At 39.6% G+C, this 18170-nt stretch overlaps 1 protein-coding gene across 14 annotated transcripts in view; it reads left to right on the plus strand.

Annotated features, from left to right (window-relative positions):
• Positions 1-18170, plus strand: part of enox2 (ecto-NOX disulfide-thiol exchanger 2) — a 248762-nt gene that overhangs the window by 54769 nt on the left and 175823 nt on the right. The window contains exon 1 of one of the 14 annotated variants that reach the window (XM_027165144.2): positions 10509-10906. The exons of 12 other annotated variants lie outside the window; for them this stretch is intronic. In XM_027165144.2, the coding sequence (XP_027020945.1) occupies positions 10885-10906 (22 nt within the window). In that variant the 5' untranslated portion in view covers positions 10509-10884. Of the gene's footprint in view, positions 1-10508; positions 10907-18170 lie in introns of those variants that run through there. One more of the 14 variants, XM_027165147.2, reaches the window with a different exon arrangement.

Raw genomic sequence — 18170 nt, forward strand, 5'->3', positions numbered from 1 at the left:
TGTGTGATTACTTGTTTTAATGCCATTCATGTTTGAAGATTGAGGAACATCATTCTCATCTGCCATCTTCCTGTCAGTCACTGCGTCTCACTGGTGAGACTGCTTGTGCCACTCGTGACTCCTGCTCTGTGCCGCGACTGCAGGTCGTGCTGAAAGGAACAGACACGCATCACTTCATAACTGTAGGGTCCGTGTCCGACTGAACTAAATTTATTCTAGAGATTTATTCAATACCCGCCTATTGAATAGCCCAGCGCCGGCATCTCACCCCAGGAAGGATATCTGTGGGGGATGTGGTAGCCTAGTGTTTAAGGTGTTTAACTACTGTTCAGAAGGTTGCGAGTTTGAATCCCAGGTCCACCAGGCTGCCACTGCTGGGCCCCTGAGCAAGGCCCTTAACCCTCCTTTGCTTAGTTACATAAAATGGGATAAAAATGTAAAAATCGCTCTGGATAAGGGCGTCCGTCAAATGCCATAATTGTATCATCTGTAGCGGTTACAGAAACTGAACTGAAACTTTTAACATGTTTTTTATACAATGATGGTTTTCTTGTTTAATATGGTAGGATATTATTATATTTGTGGATGGTTCGAAAGTTAATGGCGATTTCTCCAGTGCTGAGGACGGATCCAGAGATCCAGAGAGGTTCTGGAGGTTTCCATTAATGTGCTGGCTTTTCCATGATACGGTGGCCGAAATGACTGACAGCTTGTCAGCACTTCAGATCATTTTTACAACCCAGCAATTAAGTGGGTAAGCTTTTCTCACATTTACTGCACTGGAAACTATTTCCTTTCTCGTCGCCTTTCTCTTACGAAATGAAATTGGCTACAAAATGATTAGTTTGATTTATGGATTTCTTTCAAACCATCTTTTATTTTTACTTTTTTTTTTTTCATGAATGTGCTGCCACAGCGCTAATGCACCGCTGTAATAACGGCCAGAACCCATTGTAATTACTGATTTTTTTTTTTCATTTTATTTTTTTTTTTTTATTGCAAAGTCAAATTACTTTTTGATTCAGATGCACTCACAGAATAAGGAAGTCACTGAAAGAACATCAGTGTTGAAAAGAGGGTGGAAAGAAAAGGATGGGGTTTGGAGAACAGATAAAGGTGCAGGCTGTCCCTAAGGATAGACTAAATGATATACGAGTACAGTACAGTCTGTCTTTTACTCATCTTTTAGGGGAAGCTAAAAAAAATGTATTCTGTCTAACCTGCTTTTATTAGGGCCTAGCCTAGAGTCTTTATAATCATAACATCTGCTTATCGTGACCGCTTTGTTTTCCTCTGGTGACCCACTTAAAGGTCACATTTTTGCATTTTTTAATTTATTTTTTATTTATTTATTTTTTATTTAGTTTAATATAAAACGCATATCTAACGCATCAATTCGTTTCCCACATTCGGATCATTTACACATAAAAGTCGTCTGGTTCGGCGTGACATTTAAAAGAGTCACGTGGCTGTCTACAAGGTTCACACGTTACAGAAAAGTCTAAACGTTTGTCTGCTTCTCTGTCATGAAATCAATAGCGCTCTCCTTTCACCAGCAATTTGGCAGTGTTTTTGTTTTAACCTAGTTGTGTTTTCTCCGGGTTCTTTTTATTTTGCACAATTTGAATAAAAATAACGTGCCAGCGTTCTCACTGCACGCATCATCTAAAAGTTATTCGAGGCAGAAGAGATTAAAACAGTAACGGCTGCGTTCACCTAAAAGTGCTCCATGCCTCATTTATTCTGTAATTGCGCCTAGACTTTTTGAAAATATTAAAAAAAAACAAAAAACACCGCAGTTCAAATCATTTTCTGACTAACGCTTGTCCCTTTCCTTCCTGAAAATCATCCTGACAGCTTTTTATTTAACGTGTTATTTGACTTTTTTTTTCCTCAGCTAAAAACACTTTCTGTCATTCGCACAAAACCTTAAAGTTGTATTGTGCGAATGACAGAAAGTGTTTCATGGTGAAGATCTGGCTGCTTTTGCTAACCTGTAATGTGCGGCAATATGCACGCATCAGTGAAATTACACAGCTAATTTCCCCCGGCTTATACACCGGGAAAAAAATACGATATGAACACCGGCGTCAGAAACGATTTGTAGACCGTAGAAGCGTCTTCGTTATTCTGGAAATAACAAGAGAATGTTGGACGTCTATGTAGGGTTTAACGAAACTAGTCTTCTGTCGATATTTGGATCGTCATGTACCCGTTTTCTCTTTTAAAGAAAAAAGATTTAACCAAGAAACAATGCAAAATGTTTTACATTTATTTATTTATTTATTACTGTAGATTATTGTCACTGTATCGGAGAACGTAGTCAACTAGACCCATACACAGGATGGACGCTATCCTTGGTTTATTACACATGACACGACAGAATATATCGTAACTTAAAGGTAGGGTCTCCGATATTTGAGAAATGCTTCTGAAAACTGTGTTAGGCTGCCAAACAAAAGGCAATGAGCAGAAAGGGGCGGGTCTTGTCAATATGGGCGGAGAGAGTGTCCAGTGCGCATGTGTGCATGTGTGCATATTCACAGATTGGAGTTTCCCGAGTCAATAACCCCTGAGCTAAACGCTGTTACTACACAAATAACACCTCTTTTCTATTGTAGTAATGTAGAGAGGCAGCTACAACCGTGTTTTGTGTAGTAACAGCATTTAGCTCAGGAGTTATTGACTCAGGAAACTCCAATCTGTGAATATGTGGCCGACTTCCTGCTCCTTCAGTTCTCTTCAGCGCTGGAAAGCTGATCCCATATTAACATGTCCTACTTCTTGCCTTATCGTAAGCCTTTCTTCACTTTCTTTCTTTGTGTTAAAACCGCTTTCTGCTAATGTCACACATGCGCACTGAACACTCTCTCCGCACATATTGACAAGACCCGCCCCTTTCTGCTCATTGGCCACACATTTGTTTTCATTTTTGTTTAGCTTGTCATTCCGAATCAGTTTTCTAAAGCATTTTTCAAATATTGGAGACCCTACCTTTAAGCAAAACAATGAACCTAAATGCTAATCCTAAATGTCACTATATCAGAGAACGTAGTCAACTAGACCCCCATACACAGGATGGACGCTATCCTTGGTTTATCACACATGACATGACAGAATACATCATGACTTAAGCAAAACATATAACAAACCTAAACGTGACCATCCTCAAACTTAATAGCACAACTAGAACAAAGGAACGATCATAATCACACAGTACATAAAAACAAAACCCGAACGCAATAGCACAGGTTTATTAAAGCTTATAAACAACAATAAAGTACTAAATGGAAGGCATCAGCTTCAGAAGAGAGAGAAGCTGAAATAACAGACTTCTGTCCGAAGCAATAAAACCTTAACCAATCTGCTCGAATGGCATTTGACGCAGTTTAACACGTGACTTTATTGCTGCCTTTTATGATAAGTCTTTCCATTCAGCTGCACCATTCGAATCCTACTTGGCAGGATAGGCTTTGTCAATGTTTTTGTGTCCCAAATTGCGTACGTATGCATTATTTTACGATGTTGCGTAGTAAAAATAGTGAGTAGTGTGTTGAGTTGAGTGGGAATTAAAACAAGAAGAAGTGCACTTTAAGTACCCAGATGATGCACTTACAGTATTCAACTAAAATGTGGAATGGTGGACACTTAATGAAATCAACGCTTTCAGCTTTGCTTACATAGAGGAAGAAGGGCGGGGCTACCAGGCGCCGATGTAAAAACATTTTCAAGATGGACGTCGCTCTGTGATTTGTTTTTCAGCGTTGATTTGCCATCGACTGGGAAATGGCTTATTGTTCCAGAATTAGGGCTCCATTTGAGACGGTACAAACCCTTCTAAAGCATTTTATACACTAGATGTGCATAGTGTGTAGTATGTCACTTGACACACACCTATTGTTTAATTTATTCATCTTCTGCCATCTTAAGCCTGTTATCCAGGTCTTGGTAGAGGGAGATTTGGTCCAGTCCCAGAAACACAGGGCAAAAGGTGGAAGATTTTCACCAGTACATCACAGGGCACCATGCAATCACATTCACACCTTGGGGCAATTTAATGTAGTAAATCCACCTGCTGGCATGTTTTAAGGAGGTGGGGTGATAAAAGGAACAAGCAGGGAACCCACACTGACATATAAAGGACCAAAAGCCGGCAGCCTATGATTTAGGAATTACCTAATAGCCTAAATATTACCTCTGACAAACCACTGACACCGTACTTTCCTCCACCAGAAGTAAAGGGGGAAATTTCTAGGTAGCAAAAATGTTGTTTTTTTTTGGCTGCTTCCCGGTTGGGGTCACCACAGCGATCATCTGGTCCACGTATTTGATTTAGCCCACAAGTTTTACCCCGGATAAAAACCTCCTATTTTATCCAGGCTTGGGACCGGTCCTGAGATTTAACCCCTCAGTGGCTGGTTTAGTTCCCTGCCTAGGAATTGAGCCCAGGTCACGGCGATGAGAGATCAGGATCCTGCCGCTGGACCACCAAGGGACTTCTAAGTTGCAAAAACATATGGATTTTAAAAAAAAAGTCTCTAATTGACACCAATTGTTAACTGGAATGATGGAGTTCAGACACCAGTCCTGATTTTAAGCCACACCCACTTCAGGTTTTGACCCGAATACAATCCACTAAATGGATACAGATATAGATCTCATACCGTGTTTCTTCTTTTCTGCTTCTTAATACTCTCATTTCCGAGTGGAAAATCTGCCAGTCTCTGTTGCATGTAAAATCTGCCTCAAATTGCTTCCTCTGTCTGAACACATGTTCTCATCCACAGCTGGTTTGGCTGGTGTAAACAAAGCTGGTGAGATCTTCTGATCGGCTCACCAACCCGGCGTAAGCCCAAGGCTAAATTCCATATTAAAGCATTTTTAATGGAAGGGAAAACGCTTGGGATCATTAGATAATAGGCTCCGACTGGAAATAAATGCCTAGTCATAAGACATGAATGTTAAGCTCTTTTGGTTATGAGAAACAATATTACAGATTGTTTTGGGAAACTTTTCCAGCAAGCAAATTAGTAAGCAGTGTTTAATTGTTTGTGTGGGTGGGGAGGAGAGAGAAAAGGGTGTCCCACAGGGGTTGGATACATCAATTGTTGATCGGGTCAGTCAATAACAGGAGGGTACTTGTTACAGCCAGGCACATTTTCACTTCCAAATTTGAGATAAATTTGTAACAAACAGCTCTGGTTTCTCCTTCAGGCTCGCAGGCTGAGGGAAGAGGGAATTAAAATATGATGCGGTAAATTGGCTAGACTACTGGCAGTGTCATGCTGCTGTTGTTCGGTGATAAACTCCAGGGGATACAGCGTGCACCGTGTTACACATCTCACTTACATTCCTTCTAGGTATTTACTGCAAAGAAATATTCACTCCTAGTGGAAATGTGCCGGTAAGTATCAGTGTTCCTAAATTCTACACATCGGTACAACGACATGAGACGATTCTTTCAAGCCGTATCGAAGTTATCCTGGATTTAGAACAGAGGTTTTTTTTTCTGTGGGATCGTTGTTATTTTTGCTGCACGTTGACAGGGATTTCTAGAGCGTAAAGTCACCGAGGACGCAAACTCTTGACCATCTCCGTGAATGTTAATGAGGTCAGGAGCTTACACCATGCTGCAGGTTGCTCCCACACCCACATCGCTGAGATCTGATCTCTGATCCAGTGTCAGATGGATGTTCTTACAGTACTCATGTCTGTAGTCACGCTACCTTTAGGTAACACATTATAGATTATAGGTTATTGTGAAGTCAGTGAGGATTCCTGACCGGATGTCCAAGCAGAGATCAGGGCGTGAGTGCTAAACCATATTCAGCAGAACGTTAATGACGTTTTTCATGATTGCTGCTGAAATAAACGTCTCCAACTCCAACTGCTTTTCTGTTTTTTTTTTCTTTCTTTCTTTTTTGCCCAAGATACATACACAATAATACTCATTTGAACCTTAGCTAGTGTTAGTTAACTAACTTTGTCATCATCATTAGTAAAGAAGACATCAAGTTTGCTTCAACATTATCAGCGAGGTTGTTCGTCTCCGCTGTAGTTTTGGATGCTTCCCTACAAAACATCTTTCCAATTCAGCATCTTCTCATATCCGCATCGCTAATGCGACTTCCAACCAGAAATCTGTCCTCGACGTTGTCTGCAAACCTGCGATGTAAAAAGAAGCTGATCAGGGAAGCTGAACTAGGTTTTAGTTGCTTAAATAACACTAAATTCTACTGTAATTCTACCGTAGTTCCCCTCAGCACCAACATCCTTGTACAATATCACAGAGTCGCCGAATCTATCACAAGCACACTACGTCATTCAGTCTAATCGTTAGCAAGGTTTCGATGAAGATTCGTTAAGAAACAATATGTTTCCGATTGAACCCATGTTTCTGTTTTTCCCAGTGCACTTCCTGCTGATCTTCTCTTCTGCTTCGTGACATCTGTTTTGCTTTTTATGATGTTAAGATTTATTTGCTTTGCAGCATTTGAATTCTGCATGCTGTGTCTTCTGGCAACCAAAGTTATCTGCTTTAAGCTGCTTCACGAAAAAAGAAAGTACTTGCTCGATCAAAAAAAAGCACCTGAAAAAACTGAAAATTGAGCAATAAATATAGGCTGATTTTTCATTTCAAACCACGTAAAGTTCTTTCACTGAAGAATTTAGATTTGTGCCGAATCAGGTGGCATTTTCCATTTTTAACCTTGAAATACTACCCTGAGTGGGAATCGATACATTATAGATCTTCAATGCTGCATGATTTTCAGCAACCTGATACTCTTCATCCGGGATATTTACCGATGCTGTAGTTTGAATGTTACAGTATGTAGTGACATCGGATGTATAAAGCAATTGCAGAGCAGCAGCGATGATCTAAAATACGGAGAAGAAATCCAAGATGTTATAACGCAGAACAAAATACTCTCTGTAAAGTCAGGCGGCGAAACACCAAAACAGAAACGGTACTTCACATTAGACACAGAAACACAACGGTTGACAAATCTTCTCATTATGAAAACCTAGTAGACTGTATCATTTTGTCTTTTCACAATCATTATTACAAAAGGAACGTCCAGTTTAGCGAATTACATTGCAGATGGTAAATTTGTTAAATTAGCATTAGCTCCGCCCCTTTTTTTGCACTGTCCGCCACTATAGACACTCCTCCATGTGCACATTCATTAACGTGAACTGGACAACTTGTGCTCATGTATAAAGATACATTCTTATGTAGAACTTTACGTTAGTAAATCTGTTTTACATGCTATATCTTTTTATATGCAGTACACAGTTTTTGTGGACATCGAGTCAAAGGGTTCCCATGTGGCAGAAGTTAGGTATTAGGCAGACACACAGCTACACAGGGTGCACGGTTACAGACAGTCATGCTGTGTTTTTTGGGCATATGGTCACCGATGATGTCTGGAGATATCTGGTTGGTGGATGCTTTCGGATGTGTTCGATATCAGAAGCTGAGCTGATGGTGTTTAATACACTTACCACCGCAAGCAACATCACAAACGATAAACGACAGTAGCCGTGTCTCATCCATGCCAGTGGTACTGCTGCGCTGAGAATGATCTGGTCATTGAGGATCCCATGGTGGTCGCTTAATGTCAGTGAACTGACAAATTCTACATAAAAGCAGATAAGCTACACACACACACACACACACACACACATATATATATGGATAGATAGATAGATAGATAGATAGATAGATAGATAGATAGATAGATAGATAGATAGATAGATAGATAGATAAGATAAGATAAGATAAGATAAGATAAATATATATGTGTGTGTGTCTGTGTGTGTGTGTGGTGTGCTTTATATAATAAGAAACCATATCTGACGTGGCAGAGCAGTTGTGTAACAGGATCAGGTTGTTCAGTTAATGAAGCCGCAAAATGCATAACAAGCTCTGAACCAAGTTTAGAAGTTTCATAAACAGACAGAGTTGGATTCAGTATTCAGTATTAGCACATTAGCTAAGAGCTGTCCCTTGTGTTTCTGTTCAATTTTATTGTATACATACATACACACACACACACAAACACACACACACACACACACACATACATACATACATACACACACACATACATACTTACATACACACACACACACACACACACACATACATACATACATACATACATACATACACACACACATACATACTTACATTCACACACTCACACACACACACATACATATACATACAAACATATTTAAATATATATATATATATATATATATATATATATATATATATATATATATATATATATATATATATATATATATATATATATATTCAGCCATTCCAGTAAAGTGGGTGCAGCAGTTTCCTGTATAACACTTCTACTTTCCTGTTTGGCTGATGCTTATAAATAATTGAGAAGGCTGTGAGGCTTTAGCAGGATGCCATGTATAGTTTATTTGGCAATGAGCCCATATTTCTTAGCCTGCTTTAGTGGTGGCACTGCATAGATCCTGCTCGCTCTGCTCCCTCTGCTGGCCCTTAGCTTAACCACTACTTCCTGTCTGTGTGCACTGGGACCTATATTTTGATTGGAACATATATATGCTAATTATTACGGCTGGGGATTGTGTACTAAACTGAGCAGGTAACTGACTTTATGTTCTACAAAGTATATCGTATCTGTTTCTGCAGTGTAGAGCACTTTGTAGATGCCACGCACAATTTATTTGTCAATGGGAATCGAGCCATAGGAGCCCATAGGAGCACACCCAGGACATGGGTTCTACACAATAGCATTCCTTTTCACTGGGGAAGTGTAAACCTTTTGTCAGCATGTGGCGTACATTTAAAGCTGTGTTCCTTTTTTAAAGACGTGTAAATTCTTTTTAAAAGCTACGCTCTATCCACTTTTCCCAAATGAGGTGCATTTTGAAAATGGAAAAGATTAAGGTCACTATTTCAGTGGCATCAAAAGGTACCATTTTTTTACTGAGAGTGCAGCAGTGACAGTGACAGCAGTGGTTTATCAGGTGTCTCGTCACGAAGGTCGCTTTACGACACGTAAACCTAGTCATTTCTCCAAGTAGGTCTACATTTTGTATTATTTGTATTATTAATATGGTTATCATTTATTTGCATTTTGGTTGAAGGAATGTTTCATATCTCAATGCTAAACTTTAGTAAAGGTTCAGCTGTCGGAGGTTGGTCCTGTAGTGGGTTCTTTTCAGGAAGTAATACTGTCTAAAGGGGGCACGGTGGCTTAGTGGTTAGCACATTCGCCTCACACCTCCAGGGTCGGGGTTCGATTACCGCGTCCGCCTTGTGTGTGCGGAGTTGGCATGTTTCCTCCGGGTACTCCAGTTTCCTCCCCCAGTCCAAGACATGTAGGTTGATTGGCATCTCTGGAAAATTGTCCCTAGTGTGTGATTGCGTGAGTGAATGATAGTGTGTGTGCCCTGCGATGGGTTGGCACTCCGTCCAGGGTGTATCCTGCCTTGATGCCCGATGACGCCTGAGATAGGCACAGGCTCCCCGTGACCTGAGGTAGTTCGGATAAGCGCTGGAAGATGAGTGAGTGAGAATACTGTCTAATATAAGGTACCAAACTGGTGCTTGGTGGGAATTTCTACCTGGGAAGCTGTATATGGTGTACTGTTGCATCAGTGGTCCTTATTTTCCAAAAATATAGTGTACTATAGTCACATTTTCAAGTAAAAGGTTTGGAACCCTTAATCCCGAGGGTGAGGACGGGTCGATGATACGTTGTACAGATTATACAGGAATGTGAAACTTGATCAAGTCACCTCAGTGCTGTGGACTTGAGCCTCCTGTGATCGTAATCATACTGAACATCAACACACTTTAGTCCAGTTACGACTTGATAGTATACAGATACGGAAGAGTATTGCTTCTATCCAGTGCCTTTTAGAAGAGGACGGGTTCCACTTTGAAATCAAGCAGAATGAAATATAGGTAAATAGGTCAATCTGATTTTAACAGGCAAGCAGCAAATGGAGATACAAGTTGAAGGCGATGAAGCAGTGCTCATAGAGAATTTTGACCTATTGGTACACGGGAACTCCTAATAGGAGTATTGCGTTGGGATTGATGTTCCATCCTCCGTCGTTTTGAGGTAATGTTTAGGTTCATTATTGTGGAGGGTCGTGCTGAGCGTCGGCGGTAGAAAGAAGCGTCTCCTGTGCGTGCGTGTGTGCGCACGTCGGCAGTAGTGTGTCTTCAGTGTGTGCGCACGTCGGCAGTAGTGTGTCTTCAGTGTGTGCGCACGTCGGCGGTAGTGTGTGTGCGTGTGTGCGCACGTCGGCTTTAGTGTGTCTTCAGTGTGTGCGTGTGTGCGCACGTCGGCTTTAGTGTGTCTCCTGTGTGTGCGCACGTCGGCTTTAGTGTGTCTTCAGTGTGTGCGTGTGTGCGCACGTCGGCTTTAGTGTGTCTTCAGTGTGTGTGTGTGTGCGCACGTCGGCTGTAGTGTGTCTTCAGTGTGTGCGTGTGTCTTCAGTGCGTGCGTGTGTCTTCAGTGTGTGCGTGTGTGCGTACGTCGTGTGCGCGCTTGCGCGGAAAGATCCTCCTCTCCTGAGCCGCGCTGCTTCCAGCCTCCAGTCTCCAGTGTGTGTCAGAGTGAGTGTGAGAGAGCGTGATATTGTATGTGTGTGTGTGAGTGTGTGTGTGTGTGTGTGAGAGAGAGAGAGAGAGAGAGAGAGAGAGAGAGAGAGAGAGAGAGAGAGAGAGAGAGAGAGAGTCTGTGGAGCTGAGCTGAGCGGAGCGGAGCGGACAGACCGCGAGCTGCAGCTTCAGAGAGATTTAACCAGGCGCTCAGGAACGATCAAAGTGCCGAAGGGACTTTAGTGCGCGCTTGGTTTTCTCCTCTCCGGACCATGTTCCTAGTGCAGTACACAGGTATGCTAGCAACTTTTTTATTCTTTTTCTTTTCTCCGCGCTTCACATGCAGGGAGGTGCCCGCTGGAAGCAGCACAGAGAAGCGGATGAATGGAGACTAAACGGAGCGATCAGCGACGCTGCTCCGGTGACTCCTAATGACGCAGAATGTAGCGATGCCACATAATATCATGTGATACGATATGCTACGATATGAAATATGAAGCAATCGGCTTTTAAACAAACAAACAAAACAAAAAAACACAGTCGTTGTTCGTGCGCACGAGCTTTTCCCACGCCTTTTGCCTGCCTTCATGGGGATTTCATTTAGTCGCAATTAGTCAAATCTGATCACAACTCTCACAGACAGACCTCAGCTTCATACAACACACACCTTCTTTCGGTTTACTGAATAGATTTTTGTGTCTGTTCATCTGCTTCACCTTTTTGCAGTAGTTTTTGGACACTACAGCATTGTGCAGCAGCATTAACAGTAGCAGCAGCAGCAGCAGTACGATGTAGTCTGGGACACTTTTGTCTTGTGTCATTAATCCAATATCTTCTCCCAGATGTCGTCTAGTCATCAGAAACATTTCAACCATACTCACACGACACATGCATCATGTACTCTCACTCATTTCAGTTTAGAAACCCATAAATCTCTTTCATTCCTGCAGGCAAAGTTTTATCTACCTAGATATGATTCTCCATGTGTGTCTTCTCTAGCTTCTCTATCCACACTCTTGTGTAGACTTTGTGTATTTTTGTCTAATGTTTGCAGTCTTGTACAGTATGTCTGGTCTTAGCTAAAAGAGAGACAATAAATCCAAAAACCAATACTCTTAAAAATAAAGAATTTTCTTGTCACTAGTGTTACCATCAATGTCTTTTGGATGTATCTTTAAGCTGGAACTGTGAATATACAGTATACGTTCCAAAGAAAAGACTAATTGAGTACCCTGAAAGGTGTAAAATGTGAACTACATGTACGGATGGAAGTAAAAATAAGAAAGGACTAAACTCTTGATGGTTCTGCTTTAACAACACGGAAAAGTTCAGTTCGGTACCTTTGTTGTTGTTTTTTGACCGCTAACTGAATTGTGATGTTATTGTTCTGATAATATTAGTTCAACTTTTGTTTAGTATTTGTATTGGTATTGCATTTATGGTTTAAATAATTTCTATTTACCAAATATAAATCTGGATCACCTTGAAGCGAGCACATGATCAGAGTGTATTATTATTATTATTATTATTATTATTATTATTGTTATTATTATGATATTATTATTATTGTTATTAGTGGTAGTAGTAGTAGTGTTGTTGTTTTATAGTCGTTATTATTAATGTTGTTGTTTATTTATCATTAATGTTATTACTGTTACAGTAGTAATTGCCCTTGTTGTAGGAAGGTATGTAAGGTTCTCTCAGCCTGTAGTGAACACACTGTTGCCTCTGTACAATCACTGAAAACTGTGACCACTCTGTACACTTACTGTATATACAGACAGAGCCACGCTTTGCTGTTGCAGTACATTTAACAGATGGAGCTCTCTTGTAAATCTTTGTGCAGCCTGCAGAGCATTTCTGTTTTAAATAGTACTGCAGAACAGACAGTTTGTGAGAAATTTGTCAAAATCCTTTCTGCATTTTTTTTATTCTTCACTCAATCTAGGCCGTATAACTGCGAGTCAGGAGGCAGAGGGGGATATATATATATATATATATATATATATATATATATATATATATATATATGATGCTTTTGTGTGTGTTTGTCACCTGTTAGGTGATGAAAGCCAGGAGCGAAAAGCAGACAGGATCGTTTGTTGTAGCCGCTGGAGAGAGCAGTGGCAAAGGGGAATGCTATTCTCGCTCTACCCTCGCTCTGCAACCACTATCAGGCCAATTAGCTCAGTCCGCTGACACACTCGTGTCTGTGATGCAGCATGGCATTTTATCAGCCTAATATAAATGACACTTGCAGCAGGAGCTCGTTCAGAACGAGCAGGGAGGATTAAATGTTACAACCTCGTAACCTGGCATTGAATTTGCAAAGAGTTATGGGAGACGTTTCAGAGAGTGTGTCTGAGAAAACTCCACTGGTGATTGAAAAAATAAATAAATAAATAAATAAATAAATAAATAAATAATCTTTTCTAAACTCAGACTTTACCAAACAAATCAGGTCTTGTGCAGGATTCTTCCAGAATAAAACGAGGAGAGGATGAAAACGATAAAACAGACATAACTCGCGGATGGGGGCTCAGAGCTTTCAGATTGCACAATACAGACAGTCCCGGACATTTTTTTCCGAGCAGAGCGTCGGAGAAGGAATGAAATGAAAAAGAAAAGGAATGGAATAAAAATGCATTTTCACAGAGAGGACAGCAGTGATTCAGGCCTAAAAGTCAGTAATGGGTTTGGAGATGAGTGGAGGAGTGTGGAGCGGTAATATCTGCAGATGGAGCAAAGATCTGTGCGATTTCAAGCTCTGAGTTATTGTCCGCTCTAACAACTGATCTGAAAATCTAATCCTGAGAAATTTACCGGTTTATGAGATGAGAAGTTTGAAATGATGCTTGAAAAAAAAAAGAGGCTCGCATTTAGAAAAGCATTTCAAAAGAAATCTGGGGCTCATTTTGGTTAATAGAGTTACGTCAGGAGACGGTTCTTGGGAATTTAGTGTGAAATGAGTCCAGCATGATCGAAATCAAAATCAGATCGGATTTTATTGGCCAAGTAAAAAAATTACTAACCAGAAGAATCTGACTTGGCGGATATTCACTGACGTGCTGTTAATTCTCTGCGAAACTGAAATGGAATCGTAATAATAATAATAATAATAATAATACAGAAATGGGACATGATGCTGTGTCTCAGACATGTTTGACGTATAAGATATATTAAAAACTTCTGTTTTATGAGACTTAACTTCCTTGTGGAAAAAAATCTAATGTTTCGACATTAGATCCGTCTCAGATGCCGGGTGTCTCGTGTCTCTTGTAATTTTCTACCACTTATTTATGGGGATGTCTTTTAGATTTCCATCTAAAGACCTACTTTGTTCAGAATTCTTAGTAAGCAGTTTATTATTATTATTATTATTATTATTATTATTATTATTATTATTATTATTATTATTTTCTATTTATTTATTTATTTATTTATTATATTTTAAATATCCAGTCTATGCATCCGATGTCATTTATTTATGTTTTCAAATAAACATTAGCTTTCCGCTGAGCTGCAAGGAGACCTCAAGGTCAGGACCAAGTTTTCTATAAATGCCCTAAATAATGCCTTTAGGAAGAGCACCAAGTCTTCTCCCCGTATGTCAGATATGAGCCGAGCTGCCGAGTTCTCTCGACACATTAGAAGACCTTAGACTAGTCTTCACTGAGTCTAGCATTAGAGCTGTATAATAACATTAGTTCTGTACTGTATTGCTTTAAATGCCTGTATTTCATGAACATCCCGGCTTCTTTACATACGGTGTAGCACCTCTTCAGCTAATTAATACAGTATGGCTAGAATAGTGTTTCGTACCTGCAGCTAAATATTTATCCCATTAGTGAACAGTATCATGGGGTTAGCATTGCATCGAGGTGAATCTGTGAACCGGCTCAAACGTTTGAACAACAAAAATGTGTCTAAGTTTGTCTAACATACAAATACGAATAAATAAATAAATGAATGAATGAATGAATGAATAAATAAATAAATATTGGTATTTTAATAATAATAATAATCATCATCATCATCATAGATAGCCTGTTTGAAGGATATTAAATATAGTTGCTGAGTTTTCCTATGCGGCTGCCCTTTTTTTTCTCTGTAATTGATGTTTTCGTATTAATCCCGCTTTCCACACAGATTCTCTGCGATTTGTGGCATGTCATCTGTCACAAAGACGTTTCACTTTCTGTCCTTCTTCATGGTCTCTCATTGAAATCCTCAAGATTTTCTCTTTCTGTAAAACAGCATAGAAATTACACCTAGATTCTAGAGACTTGGACTTACGATTTGCTGCTGTTATCATAAAAACTGTGCTTATCCCAGAACTTATTGACTGTCTGCTCAAACTAACATCCTTACAGCACTCTCAGTATTGTCTGACTTTACAGCGTAGACTAGTAGAAGATTAATGATTTACTTTCTCACTATCCCGTGTCACTCAGAAGGAATTGGCTTCTGTTTGGATTCTCCTTCCTCTCAATGGGCCTCTTCAATCTGGTAAAGTTGTGTGAACATGTTTGTGTAATCCAAACCAAGCTAAAAGTCTAAACTAAATTTCAAATTTCCGGATCTTTTTTCTGCTGGAGGCAGGTGACGTTTGGGCCGTCTGACAGTGAACAAGCCGATGTCACTGATCAGGAAGTTTTAACAGATTGCAAATCTCAACATCAGGTCACAAACCAAGAGTACGGTCATACATCTAAAAAAAAACAGGGCAAACGGAACGAGACCAGTTTATTACTAGCAAATTACATAAAGATAAACTCTATATCTTGAGCTGTAGCTTTTATCATGAAGATAAAAGATACAACTCATTTGCATGTAGCCCACAAAACTCCATAAATGGTAAAGAGCACAGAAAGATGGGAGCATGGAATGAGCAATCTGCATAAAGGCTGAAAAAGGGGAGTGAATTTTATATCAAATGCTTATTTATATCATTTATATATAACAATAATTATATAATAATGATTATTATTATTAATATTATTATTAAGAAGAAGAAGAAGAAGAAATCTCCAGTCATCTAAGGGGTTTGTTTATAGCTTATGGCTAAGTCCGTCATGTTTTTTTTTTTATTTTTATATATATATATATATATATATATATATATATATATATATATATATATATATATATATATATATATAGGCTGTGGGCTACATGCAAATATATATATATATATATATATATATATATATATATATATATATATATATATATATATATATATATATATATATATATGTTTTTGATAGACACTCCAAAGCATTTCTGTGAGTCACTCTGGATAAACTCTATAAACCAGTGGTCCCCAACCACCAGGCCATGGACTGGTCCCAGCCCGTGGGTCATTTGGTGCCGAGACGTACAGAAAGAATAAATAGTGTTGTTGTTTTTTGTTTTTTTATCGACTATCACACTCTGAAAGATTCTCTGACGTGCTTGATATGTACCTGTTTCAGTGATGTGATACCAAAAATAAAGCCCACAATCTAGCTAAATCGAGTAAAAAACAAACGGCTTTGGAGAGCTACTTTGCTACCTTGAGCAACGATGAGACAAAACAAGAGCCTACGACTGCCGTGAAAAAGAAAGCTACATTTAATAGAAAATATCAGAGTCGTACTCGAAATACGGGTTTATTCCGACAGGTGATTCTGATGCACCGAGTCCTCTGTGCATATTATGTAGCAATAGGCTGTCAAATGAGGCATTGAAGCCTTTAAAACTGCTTCAGCACATGGAGACCAAGCATCCTGCATTAGAAGACAAGCATTAAAGGACAAGCGAACTCGAACGACAGAATCAATTACTGAAAGCTCACCACATCAGCAAACATGAATGTGCTAAGTCCTCCAAATCCTTATGTTAGATTTTTTTGTGTATACAATATTGCTTGTGTAAACACTTCTCCAGATAAAAGAGGCCGATGGATTCTCTCTCGTGTCACGATTTTTATAGGTTGTTACTTTTTTGTTATTTTATTTGATCAGTTCTGTAGCTTTAGAGCTGTTAGAGTGTAATCGCTTTCAAAACAAAGTACGAATAAATAAAGAGCGATGTTTATCTCACAGACTTTTTTTTTCCACATACATCAAGTCTCGATTGGAAAAGGATGTGAGGCTGGATCGACAGACCTTTTGTTTATTTATTCAGTTCCGTCGTCTGTCAGAGAGAAACGTTGCGGTGGTGCTGTTCCATCTGTTCGGTCGGACACAGAGGAGTCAGCCGTAACACTATTGCGACGTTAGTGTTTTTATTGCTTTTGGGTGCATCTGTGAGCTGTCATGCTGTCGCTTCAGAATAGAGCTTTCTGTCTGTTTGATAGTGAGTTTCGTATTCATTTTCAAAGTGATTTATATATAGAAATAAAAAGAATAATAATAAGAATAATAATCCTAAGCTGTACATTTCTTCAAGCCTCAGGGCTTTTGTCTATGTGAACCCTCTTGTGGAGTCTGGTTATGTGATAAAAACCCTCTGAGTGGCCAGTTATTTTATCAGGAATGATTTAGCTGAAATAAGACCGCTGGACTCTCCCCGGGTGAGCCATGCCTTTTGGGTTCAAGTATCCGTGACAAGAGCCTTTCAGACAGAAAGTGGAAGTGAAAAGGGAGACAGGAAGCCGTCAAACTCCTTCCAGCTGGCCAGGCCTTATTATCTTTAGGCTAAAGTAAGCAACCAGGGAGAGGGAGTCGCATTCCCGGCCGTGCTAAAAACGTTGACAGCTCCTTGTTGAAGCTGGTGCAGGAAAGGATAGGATTAGCTGTCATTCTGTGTAATGGACAAAACAGACTGTGGATCAAATATGTAAAAAAAAAAAATGTTACAGTATATAATATATACTGCATATTACTGCTATAGTGTAGGGGAGATCAGATTCTTTGCAGCTGGTGTACATTTCACTGTGGAGTCATACTGGGTTTACTGGATGTTTCACCCCAGCAAGTTTGGTACATAGAGATACTGTTTTACTTAAAAAATCAGCCGCAAGCATTGGCCCCCCGGCTCATGGAATAAAAATGATGTGTCAGATCTATGCGTCGTTGCCAACTCTTTTCCGAGGAAAAATGCTTCCAATTTCGCTGGAATTCCTTTGGATCTTCATTGGTCATTCAGACATAAAAAATGAAGTACAATTTTTCCTGAAGAAGAATCGAATCGAATGGAATCTGTTCTAATGTCTGTAATAATATAATATAGAAAGTAACTATTTGTGTATTTACGAATTGTTATTAATTTCTATCCATTTCCATTCTAAGATGTGTAAATAAAGCTGTTAGTGAGTAGGTAATAATGGCTAAAGATGGAATAACACTTGTGAGGAGAGTTTGAGTCAGTGTTTGGTTTTTGGGATGAATGGTGGTCAGTGACTGGTCATTGGGGTCAATGGTGGTCAGTAATTAGGCATTAGGGTCATTGGTGGTCAGTGATTGGTAATTAGGATCTGTGCTGGTCAGTGATTGGTTGTTAGGATCAGTGGTGGTCTGTGGTTGGACATTAGGGTCAGTGGTGGTCACTGATTTGTTGTTAGGGTCAATAG

Source organism: Tachysurus fulvidraco, chromosome 10 (assembly GCF_022655615.1).
Source record: "Tachysurus fulvidraco isolate hzauxx_2018 chromosome 10, HZAU_PFXX_2.0, whole genome shotgun sequence".
Taxonomy (NCBI): domain Eukaryota; kingdom Metazoa; phylum Chordata; class Actinopteri; order Siluriformes; family Bagridae; genus Tachysurus; species Tachysurus fulvidraco.